Below are 12656 nucleotides of genomic sequence, written 5' to 3'. Positions count from 1 at the left end.
TTATAAGAGGTGCTCAAAGTAGTGGCCATTAGCTTCTAGACATTTATAAGTATGGCAAACTGCTGCTTGGTTAATTAACCTTGGTTACTAAGACTGCTACACATACATTTTCAATTTCTTCTGTAAGGCCGGCAGTGTAGTGGGTTTTCTGTGATATATGACATCTTCTAGGGTGCCCCATATGAGGTAACACCCATCTGTTGAAAAACATACTGTTTTCCTTTTCCTGAAGTATGTATACATTTTTTGTTCTGTTTTTCTCTCTCTCTCCCCCCATATACATATAATATATATATATATATATATATGTTAATTTTTCCTTTTCTGTGAATTTTTAAAAGTACAAAACTAGGATAGTAAAAAAAAAAGTCTGAAATTAAAAATATGAGGAAATAAACTATCAAATAATTGAAGATATTCAAAAGACAAATGAGCTTCTGGGGGAGGTAAGTCTTTCTCCCACTGGAAGCAAAGATATGCTAATCATTCAAATATGTTGCATAGAGCATTTCTGTGCTGTGAAGGAGATTGTTCTAGGTAAACTTTAATATTCTTTGCAAGTATAAGACTATGATTTAAAGTGCTCACTTGCTGCAAAAAGGCCTCATATATTTACTCAATTTTTTAACATACAGACTTTAATAGATAAGCACTAACATACTTTAATTATTTCTTAGATTCCATAATAAAATATAAATCTCTTAAAATTTTCATTTTTAATTTAGCTACTGGTTTTTGCAAAGAATTTGAATGTAGAATTCAGCTTGGAGGCAGAAAGAATGATTCATGGTTATTACCTAGCAAGTCGCAGAATCAGAACAGACTCTATATATGGATCAAAACTGTCATCATCTGCATTAAAATATTTGTAGGTATTCAATTCAAAATATTAAAGCCAGAATTGACTTCTTTTTTTTCAGAATTGACTTCTAATTGATGTTTAATTAACTTGCTTATCTATATCTCTGTCTGACTACTGGTTGATTGGTTTATAACTTATTTAATTACAAAGAATTTAAAAAGTTTAACAATTTCCTTTTTATATTTTAACATCACTTTAGCCTCAATTAATTCTTTTCACTAAATTTGTTAGTAGATCCCTTATATGAGATATGTCTGAGGAAAGTCCAGAGATTCAAATGCAAATGATTGCTTTCTAAAGTGTGTTTGTTTATATTCAAAGTATTTTGTAATTGGACTTAGAAGACATTCTTAAGTTTATCGTTTCTTGTACTTTTAAGTGCTTTAATACATTCACCTATTACTGTTCCTTCAAGTCAAAAACTAATTTTTATTATAAAACAATGTATGGACATTATAAAAGTCTAAAACGATAAGTAAATTATCCTGCTCATCTTACCTACTCCTGCCTCACTCCCTCTAGACAATAACTATTAACAGTTTTTATGTATCTTTCTAGAAATTATCCACTCAAATTCTAATGTATATATAATTTAAACATATAAATATTTTACTTAAATGTCATTTTTTAATTAATGTTAAACATATATAGAATTTTTGCATATGTATTGATGTTCTTCTTTACCCAATTGGAGCCAAGAATTTAACAGAATGACTTCATTTTGGTATCACTTTTACTGTGCTGTGATGAGTAATATTGTGACATATCTTGACCATAATCTATGCAGTTCCCTATTGATAGACCATTACTTCACTTGATATAATTTTAAATATAATCTCAAACAAATTATGAAGCAGAACCAAGCATAAAATAATCCATTAAATAAATAATATAGTATCTTGCTATTACTGTAATATAAAATAAGAAAGATAAAGGACTGGCAGGAAATATCAAGTATAGATCTATGTAATAGATATGTGTAATTAATTTTCCCAGCTGTATATTTATCTTCATAGAGTTGAAAAAACTGCAAAAGACAAGGCAAGGCAGAAATTAGTTTGATAATAAACAGAATTATATAATGCTTTCCTCTTTTTTTTGCAGTAGTTTTAGAAATATTTAGATCAAATTATACTGTTTTAAAGTTTTGAAATATATTTTCTCATATTTTTTGTTTGTTTTGGGTTTTTGTTTTTTTGGTTTTTTTTTGGTACCGGGGATTGAACTCAGGTCCTTCCGCTTGCAAGGCAGGCCACCGAACCGCTGAGCTAAATCCCCAGCCCCTCTCGTGTATTTTTTGTGTACAGTAAAAACTTTTTGTGTTTAAACTCATATAGTCTGTTTGCCTATATTGAGCTAAAAATAAGACAGTTTAATTTATTAACATGTATTAATTGAACATACTAATAGGTTTCAGTGTGATGTTTCCATACATACATTTAGTGATCAAATTCAATCTTCCCCACCACCTTCCCAAATCTCTAGTAATCAGTATTCTACATTCAGGTTGACTTTTTTTTAGCTTCTAGAAATGACAAGGAATATGCAGGTTTTATCTTTCTGTGTCTGGCTTCAACACCTGAATCCCAGCTATTCAGAAAGTTCAAGCCCAGCCTGAACAATTTAGTGAGACCATGTCTCAAAACATAAACAGGGCTAGGGATGTAGCTCAGTAGTAGAGTGTTCCTGGATTCAAGTCCCAGAAGAAAGGAAGTGAGAGGAAAAGGGAGGGGGAGGGGGAGGGGAGGGAGGAAAGAAAGGAAGGGGAGAAGAGAAGAGGGGAGGGAAGGGAAGAAAGAAGAGAAAAAGGTGGAAGGAGGGGGAGAGGTGGGAGGAAGAGAGGAACAGAGTGTCTTACGAAGCAATGAATTGTAGTAGAAGTTCAAAAGAAACTGGAAAAGGTGCACACCTGTAATCCTAGCACTTGTAAGGCTGAGGCAAGAGAATTGCTGTGGGTTCGAGACCAGCCTGGATTACTTAGCAAGGCCCTGGCTTAAAAGAGAGAAAGAGAGAGGGAGAGACTGGATAATGAGTAACCCAGAAGTGTACAGGAAAGTCACTTTTCTGATAACTTCAAATCCCAAGCAAGATCCTTGCCAGCACTGAAGTTACATGTTTCTAGGAGGACTTCAGATAGCTGAGGAACTGGATGAAAACATCAAAGATTTGTCTATAAGAGATATTTAGTTAGGTTTATTTTCTCAACTATGCATCTGAACAGAATGAGGGGTGGGCATGGAAGGCTGTGGAATGATAAATGGAAGCCAGTGTAGAAACCCAACTCTTTGGTAAGTCAGGATACTTGCTTGTTCTGTAAAATTCTATTTAAGATGGTAGAAAAAAAAAACAATTTAAAAAGAAAATACGTTTTTTTCTAATGTAAGAATATGCTCATCTTAATTTGTGGTTAATGTTCATATGTGTCTTAGTCTGTTCTACCAAAATACATGCATTTTATTTTATTTTGGGGGGTAACAGAATGCACTCACAACCTTTCAAAAATGCATGTATTTTTATAACATCAATGTATTTTTTATCACATGAATTTTCTTTTTTTAGATTTTCCTTATCTGAAGCCCACGCACGACTAAACTTAAGGAATAAGGTGCTCAAAGAAGATGTACTAATTGCAGCCTTGTTATTTGAAACATCTCTCACATTGAAATATGGTAATACATTTTAATTATCCTTACAAATAATTTATTTAAATGTTCTTTATTTGTTACATATATTTTAAATATTAAAGAATTATAAATTAACTAGTAAGATTTGTTTAAATTTGAACAGTTACTTATTGTTCACAGTAGTATCATCATCCAACATTGTTTCTTATATGCAGTGCTTGTTTGTATACTTGTTTGCCTAAAGAATTCTAGGGGGAAAGTACTTAATACAACACATTAAGTTATTTTAATGTACATTCATTTTTTAAATAACAGTATATCTGTCAAGCAATACTCCACAGTGGAGTTAGGCACATATAGTCAAAATTACCACTTTTCTGAATTGTTAGATTTAATACTGACTACAGTGCTTAATCATTTGAAATGAAGGATATTGTGCTTTTGCTAATAAAAATGCAAAAAATCTCTAAGGTAAGGCTAAGGAGAGTTATTATAAAAAGTTTTCATTGAATTAGATATCCTTCAAACCATTTTAACACTGGCTTTTCTGCATTTTTAATACTCAAGTGTGTTTAAATTACATTAATACTGTGTTGTCACAAAGATCTATTAAAACTTATAGTTTTAACTCTATAATTGTCTAGATCAAGCATTCTTTTTCTTTTTCTTTTTTTTTTTTTTTTTGTACCGGGGATTGAACTTTGCACTTGCAAGGCAAGCCACCGAACCACTGAGCTAAATCCCAGGTGATCAAGTATTCTTAATCTATGATATATAGATGCTTGGAGTCCTAGGGACTTGTGAATCTCTACATTATATATAATTTGTGTATGTGTGCCCTTTCCTAGAGAGATAGATTATAAGTTTTATGAAGTATATCTTAAGAGACTGATGACTGCCAGAAAAAACTGTCATCATGAATTAGTTTATTTACCAAACAATAAAAACACTAGTTTCCAACCAATACAAACATAATTGGAAAGATATATATAAATATTTTTAATTTGCTTTATCTTTGTATTATTTAATCAAGTTGAAGATACATTATTTTACCATGAAGAAAAAAATGTTGCCTATTTTATTATGGCATACCATTAACTGTTAAGAGACATCTGGGTTTCTATAATATGTTTCTTTGGATTGACGAACTATGATTTTATAATTTTAAGGACTCCTGTTGTAGACTATGAGAGAATAATTTTACTTGCTATTTTTTAAGACTTCAACCTTGAAGCATTTAAGGAAGCATTTGAGGGAAATAAAACTATATGATTTTCCACCTTCAGTTACTTTTGTTTTCATAATGAATTCCATTTAGATATATTGATTTTTAAGTGTGAAGTAAAACAATATTAAGAGCTCCTAAGTGCATTTGAAATGTACCAAAAAAAAAAAATGATGACTACCAAAGGATATTTTTCTTGGATAGGAATTGACAGAAGTAGAGACAATTTATATAAAGCTATAGCTTCATCTTCTAATGTTGTATGATACCTTAGGTATTAAAATTAATTTGCCCTCTTTTTACATTACTTGCATACCATATAATAAAGTATGCATTAAAAGTAAACTGAAGGTATTTCAAGGTTAATTATAACTTAAGGACTGATGTACTAAAATGAGTATTATGTGCTCTCTTATAATTATCACTATTTGAGTTAAATATTCATGATTATTTTATTCAGTGAGTGAGTCAACAAATGTTTTTTGAATGTCAAGTAAGCGCTAGGCCTCTGATATAATACAGTGGTGGAAAAAGACAGTCTCTACCTGGGTAGCACTTACAGCTTAGTGAGAAAATAAACGTTAAAGAGTAAATACACTAATGTATAATATAATTTGAGAGAGATACTGTACTGTGAAGAAAACAAACAGGTTGTTATAAGGAAGAATAAAAGGACTGAATTTGTAGGGAGAATTTTCTAAGAAAGTGTTATTTAACCTGAAGGATAAAAATCCAGCTAGAGGGAAACTACTTATGTAGGTGCTTACAAGAAAATGGAAGAGGCCAGGGTGGCTAAAACATAATAAACAAAACAGAGTGGGGCAAGTTAAGTTTGGAGAGAAAAAGAGGGCCAGATGCTGCAGAGCCTCACAGATCATGGTAGAAAATTGGGATCCTTTCCAAATACAATGAAAAGCCACTGGGAGGCTTTAAGTAGAGAACTAGTATGATCAATTATATTTTTTTCTCTCATTGAGTTTATTGGTACATTTTAGGTATACAATACAGTTACATTCATCATTGGGATCTTGTACCTTTACATGACAGGTCTTGGTTCTCATTTTTTCCCCTTGTCCCTGCCCTCCCTTCACACCCTCCTCCCCTCCCCATTTACACTTTATTTCCATTTTTTCATTTTCTCATATATTTTTCCCTTATTACCTTTCCCCTACCCTTCCCACTTTCCCTACACCTTTAGACTTTTCCTATTTCACATTGTCAATTATATCATTATTATCTTATGTACTATTATAGTTTTTCACACCAGAGAAACTATTTGGTAATGATCAATTATATTTGTGAAATAGCACTGTCTGAGTGCAGTGGTGGCAAACCTATGGCATGCATGCTTCTGGGGGCTGTTTGTATCATTGAAAGTTTCACCATCACTGTCTTAGTGGATGTGAAGAATGAATTAGAGGAGGTGGTGTAATAGACAACATTAAGAAATTGCTGTCATAGCCTAAGGCAATTGATAATGGGAGCTTTGATTAAGGATACATATTAGATACAAAAACCAATAGGTTTTGTTCATGAGCTAAATTAGGAGTTAGGGCAGGGTTGAGGGGAAAGGCAGGGAGGAATTAAGGAAACCTCTCAGGTGGGTCCTTTGAGCAACTAGGTAAGTCATGGTGCCATTTTCCAAGACTGGAAAGAAAGGCAGAAAGAGTTTTGGGGGGAAAAAATCAAATTATCCATATGTTTATGATATACTAGAGATATCAACACATAAAAGAATGTGGACTTACTAGAAGTAGAATTTAGCAACAATTAGCATAGAGATGGTATTCAAAGCGGAGAAGTAGATGAAATCATCTAGAGACTAGAGAGAATTCCAACTGACCTTGAAGGATTCCAGTATTTAGAAATGGGAGCTAACAAGGAGGAATTAACAAAGGAGACAGAGAAGCAGGAGCTAAAATGTACAAAAAAAAATACAGTGCCATGTTACATAAGCCAAGGAAGATGGATTCCCAAGGATGGGTTATATTACATGCTACTGAGAGTTTAAGCTTACATTTAGTAGTGTAGAAATTGTAGGAGGCTATTATACATAAGCAATTCTGAGATGACTGTGAAGATTAGGAAATGAAGAATGTAGCTGAAGATATAATCCAATAGTGGATATGTCTTTTTTAATACATAAGGTATTAAAATCACATGACGTGTAATGAACTAATGATTTTACAGAAAGCAAGCAACACCTGACGTGGTAGTATCCTGCTGACTGAGATCAGCATGGACAACATAGCAAAAGAAATGCAGGGTTGGGGGGACCAAGAGTAAGTCCTGAAAAACATGAGCAGGGATCGGATCCAGGATACATTGCTGTGACTGGTCACTTGATTTTATTGGTGAGAAGAAAATAGATAAAGAACCAGGCAGGTATGTAGATTTGGTCTTACTCTTTACTTAAGGTCTCATTTCAGCTTTTTAAAAAGTCAATTTAAATAATAGTCAAATACTCTGTTGAGGGGCCGGGCATGTAGCTCAGTGACACCGTGCCTGCCTGGCAAGTGCAAGGTCCTGAGTTCAATTCCCATTGCTAGGGAAAAAAAAAATGTTGAATAGGTCAGAACTTTATTTTAAAATCTTCACTAGAAGTCAGGCATGGTGGCACATGCCTATACTCCCAGCACTCAGGAGGCTGAAATACATGGCGATACTTTGTCTCGAACACACACACACACACACACACACACAAAATAAAAGTTTTAAATAAAAATAAAAAACTTTACTGGAGTATTTTGGTTGAAAATATGATTTAATATTTAGTGTGTTAAGGAATATTTTCCATTTACATTGTATCTTTTTGTTTTAGGAGCCACTGCATTTGGTGTTGCTCCAAATGCAGTATTTCCATTTGAACTGTATAACGAAGAGTATTTAGAACAAAGGGATCTCTATCTGACTCAGTGTCAACAACAGCTTCAACAGTTTATTGCCACCTATGGACCTGGAACTTCAGTTTTTTCTAGTGATGAATAAGCAATGTGAGCAAATTTTTTCATTCTTACTTAAGCAATGGAAAAAAGTATATTTGAATTGTTTTCAAGCAATGCTTCAAATGATACCATGTACAAGAGCACAGCAGAGTACATTTAAAAACTATAAAATATGGTCCTTTAAAAATAAATTGCTAATGAGCACCTGCCTGGCAAGCATAAGGTCCTGAGTTCAATCCCCAGTACCAAAATAAATAGCTAATGAGCTAAATACTAGTCTAAACCTCTAAAACCAACAGCAGAATTTTAAAACTTAGAAGAATATGAACAGTTTAAAATGAAGTGGTCAAGGGGAATCCTATTTTTAAAAATTTCTGGCTGGGTGGTGGTGACACATGCCTGTAATTGCACTTACTCTGGAAGCTGAGGCAGAAGGCTCAGAGGTTGGAGGCCAGCCTGGGAAACTTAGTGAGACCATTGCAAAAATGAAAATTAAAAACTATAAAATGGGCTGGGGATGTAGCTCACTAGTAGAGTGCCCTAGGTTCAGTCTCCAGTGGGGGTGGGGAGTGAGGAATTACTGAAATTTGTTTGCCCAGTGTATCAGAGATGAAGATAAAAATTGAAACTGTTTCATTGTCAAAAATGGTTAATTTATGTAGTTCATTCTACTTGTCACAAGATGACAATAATCCTTTTATTTTCCTACAAATTAAACCATTTTTTTAACATTTTGTGAAGTTGCCAAACTGTTAACTTGTGTGACATAAAATTCCAAATTTAAGACCTCTTTATGCCTTTTGTGGAATATGGAAAGCCTTTAAATTTTCTGTCAAGTTAAATGGAAAAAAATGGAGTCAAGGAATCGGTGACTTATAAATTGATCTTAAAATAAATAGATCTTCTTCCTAAAAGGTTTTAAGATAACATCCCAATTTGCAAACCAATTGTTTATGTTTGAGATAGTCTCATGTTGGCCAGGCTGGCCTTGAACTCTTAGGGAAACAAGTGATCCTCCTATCTCAGCCTCCCAAGTAGCTAAGACTACAGGTATATACCACTGTATCTGGCTTCCACTTTTTGGGTTTTAAAAACAATAGGGACTTCAAAACCTACCAATTTCATAAAACCTTATTTGGGGATGGTACTTGGAATTTAACCCAGAGCCTTCACAGTGATCTACATTCCATCTTTTTTGAGATAGGATAAAGCCAAAACAGTGTTATTTTTAAAGTACTATAAAAACTAGGAGCTATACTATAGTCCAGGCTGGCCTCCAACTTGTGGCGATCCTTCTGCCTCAGCCTCCCAAGTGCTGGGGTTATGGGTGTGTGCCACTGTGCCTGTCTAGCCTCAATTTTACAACTGCAAAGGTCCAAACACTGAGGGGAAAAAAAATAAACTATGGTTTTTAAATGTTGCCTTTAATGCGAAGTATTAGGACACAGCTTTACAATTAGCTTGAGCCTGCCATATGTGCCATATGTGATCCTGACAAAAGTATTTTATCTATAAAATATGGAGTCAATACAGTAAATAATTTAGCTAAATATAAGCCTTCACTTGGGTAGGAATTCACTTTTAATGTTCTTGTTAAATTTTTAGTCCTCGACAGACTGATGGCTTGCCCTGTCACTATCTTCCTTAATACCACATAGTTATTACTTGTTATAGGGTACTAGTTTTTTGTTTTCACAAAAATAAAATCTGTAGGCTATAGAAAGGTGAAGTCTTTAAGGGGCAACTAAAAGCATTTAAAGAGCTTAGGAAATTTCCATCAGCTATTTTTCCTTTTTTTTTTTTTTAAATGTACAATAGCAGGGAGTGGTTAGGGTTAGAAATTCCCCCAAAGCTAAAAAGGCACTAGAAATGGCTCCCCAAGCTGTCTATTTCAATCAGAATCACCAGCTACAAATGAGCTAGTTATTGACAGCAGTACTTTTAAAGTAGATTGAAAATAGGTGACTAAAAATTAAGACCAGAGATGCTTCCAAGAGGATGTTTAAAGAAAACAATTTATTATTCAGCAATTATAATCAGTCTTTTTCTACATAATTTGTGAAATTTTCAACATCAAATATTTGCATCATTTGCTTCTGTTCACGTTTTCTTGACCAATTCTTCATTGTTCCTTCTAAAGCACTGCATTCCATACCTCCAAAAGAAAAAACAAATCAGCAGTGAAAATCAGTAACTTTGATAAAAGTGCTCCTTCAAAAATTTAATGCTGAGAAAGAAAACCATAACCCAGAAATGCAAAGGCAAGTTCAAAAGGAATTGGGTTCTAGCCCTATGGAGTTTTATCAGATAGTTCTGAGCCATCAACAGATGTGTTCGTTTGAGAAGTCTTTAATTACTTACATGAGTCAATGTTTTTCAGCACCATCAAAGGACTTATGAATTAATCTGCAGCTACCTATAGGCTGAAGAGAAATATTTCACTCATTTCAATTAAAAATTGCTTTATATTTAGTACCTGACTTCATCATTAAAGGACTACTGGCATCTCAGTCTTAAAATGATTTCTTCAAAGAAACTCTCTGCTGGGTAAACGGCAAAAATTTAAGTCATCATTGTGCCAGCTATTAAGCTTATCTGTGTTAATATATTACACATTTTGGATACTGCCCTTTATTGAGAAGGGAGGGAGGAGGCAGACTACCTTGTTACATGCAGTTGTAGTCATAGCAATTTTCTTCAGTCATCTTCTATGACGTTTTTGAAAAACATTTGTTCTCAACTTTCATAAATCTTCAAAATACATACTTTGCTGTACCTAGAAATTAAATATTTTAATTCTTATTTGTACCTCAATTTTTTTCTATATGTGGGTATAGTCTAATATGAATTTCACTAGAATCCATAGACACACAGTTTGCAACCTTTCAACTCTTTAATTCCATGAGTTTCTTCCTAAGCTGGAAATGTGAGTCATTAGCAAGAGTAGGAAAAATGGTGGAAACATTTTATCATATCCTTCACTGTGGTAGGATTGATTTTAAGACACAATGGTTCTATCAATGCCAAGCCATAGCTTTTTCTGTCTCATAGTTTGACAGGGATGAACTATTAGCCATGTTAAAGGTTAGGAATATAAAAACAAGCATGCAGACCTTCACCAAAAACATTAAGTGGCAGATCTAGCTTTAGATAAAGGATACTTCATGTTAGCAAGGTGACTGAAAACACTAAGTACTACAAAGGAGATGGCCAGGGTCACAAATCATGTCCTAGAGTATCCCAGGAGGATAAATCACTGAACTAGACAGCTACTGCAAATGATTTATGAACACATATGAAGCTGGGCCTTGCACAATAATTTATCATTTTCATGCCTTGAAATACTGGTTATTTCAGTCAATAATGGGAATACAGAACACAAAGTACTGGAAGTGAATAACTCCAATCTGAATAAAACTCAGTTTAAGTCCATGGGAGGTAAACAATACATGCATTTAAAACTTAAATAAATGAATGTCTAGAGATGCATATATATGGACACACAAGTACCTTTGAATGGGGTAGGAGAATGAGACAGGGAACAAACATTATTAATACAGCAGATATAAATGAATTAGTGGGCTTTTTCCCATTTACTATGTTTCAGGATGTTCGTGCACTGCCAATATTTTTTTTTTAATAAAACTTTTCCACCGGTACAGAGGATTTAACCAGGGCCTTAGTACTGTGCTTCTTCTCCAGCCCATATTTTTTAAGACCGGGTCTCACTTAGTTGCCCAAGCAGAGCTTGAACTTGGATCCTGCTGCCTCACTCTCCCAGAGCACTGGGATTAGAGGCACGCGAACATTTAGTTTTTGATATGATTTGTTTTTAAACAGGTAACATTTTCACCACCTCCCAGCTGGTAGAGTGGTTTTTGTTTTCTTTTTCGCACAGTACTAGGGAAACCCCAGCAGTTTCTTGTATCTAGAAATACACATTTCCATATAAGTGCATGCATCTAGGAGTTTACTAAGAAAAGGCGGGTTAAGGGCCTTCTTTATTGCCCTTATTTATATGACAGCTCCAAGAATAACGATTTCTATCGTTTAGACCGATACTGATAGTAAACGGTTTATTCAAACCACTCGAAAAGTAGTGTCTTAACACCTAAGAGATAATGAACGCCCCCTTTGTAAAATGCTCCCCCTCCTCAAAATGAAACCGCTCTAACTTGAAGTCACCAAGGTCACAAACAATTTTGCTGGGTAAAAAAGAGAAAACGCCCTAGGCGCGGGTGGAATGGAAAGAACACGCCTCTAAACCCAACGCCTTTTACTAACTTCTGAGGGGTAGAGAGACAAAACCAGTGTTTACTGCAGAGGCGTCAGGACTCAAGAGGCAAAGAAAAATCGTGGCCCAGTCCACAGGGGCTGCCAGGGCAAAGATCTGAGGCCGTCGCAATGAACGGGCCGCGTCCGGCATTTAAAAGGCTAAGGAACTCCGCATGGAGGAGAGGTACTAAGGCAGTGAGAACTCTCACCTCGAAGAGCCTGGTGACCGACCCGCAGGTGCTGCTGCTGCCCTGAAAGCATGGCTAACGCCAGCCGACCCGACCTCCACCTTCCGAGCCTGAGCGGAAAAGGAAGTACAGAGGCTAGGGTCTGCGCCTAGGCACCCCGATCGTGGCCACGCCCCTTCCGGTCATTGGCCACGCCCCTCCCGGTGTCAGGGCGGGGAACTGTACCCGCAGGGTGTCGTGGCCCTTTGGCCTCCTAGGTTCCTTTGCCTTTAGTGGGGGTGCTCAGCGTCCGTAGAGGTGTTAAAACCCATGAATATCTCATCTAGAGCTAATAATTGAATATGCAAATGATGCAGCTACTGGTTTGTTATAATGCTCTATAAAAGAAAGGTACTTTTGTTTGCTTGGTCTTTATACATTCTTATATTTCAGAGTTTAAAAAGTGGTATTGGACAAAGCCATTTAAAATAAGAGTTCTGTCTTCGGCCCTTTTATGCACACTAAAGAATCTGTTTATATTTTCTCTTTGTAGCTACC

The 12656-nt window shown here is 35.0% G+C and overlaps 1 protein-coding gene, 1 long non-coding RNA gene and 1 other non-coding gene across 3 annotated transcripts in view; 1 reads left to right on the top strand and 2 right to left on the bottom strand.

Annotated features, from left to right (window-relative positions):
- Mcmdc2 (minichromosome maintenance domain containing 2) overlaps window positions 1-8065 on the top strand; it is a 42752-nt gene extending 34687 nt beyond the window's left edge. The window contains exons 13-15 of the mRNA XM_010611463.2: window positions 726-868; window positions 3422-3531; window positions 7533-8065. Of these exons, the coding sequence (XP_010609765.1) occupies window positions 726-868; window positions 3422-3531; window positions 7533-7699 (420 nt within the window). The 3' untranslated portion in view covers window positions 7700-8065. The remainder of the gene's footprint in view (window positions 1-725; window positions 869-3421; window positions 3532-7532) is intronic.
- A 1701-nt stretch (window positions 8066-9766) lies between these two features.
- Window positions 9767-12254, bottom strand: LOC104853505. The gene is made up of 4 exons (XR_777807.3): window positions 12141-12254; window positions 10319-10432; window positions 10018-10079; window positions 9767-9811 (listed from the first exon to the last, which is right to left on the bottom strand). It is a non-coding gene; the product is annotated as an uncharacterized LOC104853505 (long non-coding RNA).
- On the bottom strand, window positions 10155-10239 carry LOC117285064. The gene has a single exon (XR_004516074.1). It is a non-coding gene; the product is annotated as a small nucleolar RNA SNORD87 (small nucleolar RNA).
- Window positions 12255-12656: the final 402 nt, after the last annotated feature.

Source organism: Fukomys damarensis, unplaced genomic scaffold (genome assembly GCF_012274545.1).
Source record: "Fukomys damarensis isolate Sample0158 unplaced genomic scaffold, DMR_v1.0_HiC HiC_scaffold_5, whole genome shotgun sequence".
Lineage (NCBI taxonomy): Eukaryota > Metazoa > Chordata > Mammalia > Rodentia > Bathyergidae > Fukomys > Fukomys damarensis.
This window is presented reverse-complemented; position numbering and strand designations above follow the sequence as displayed.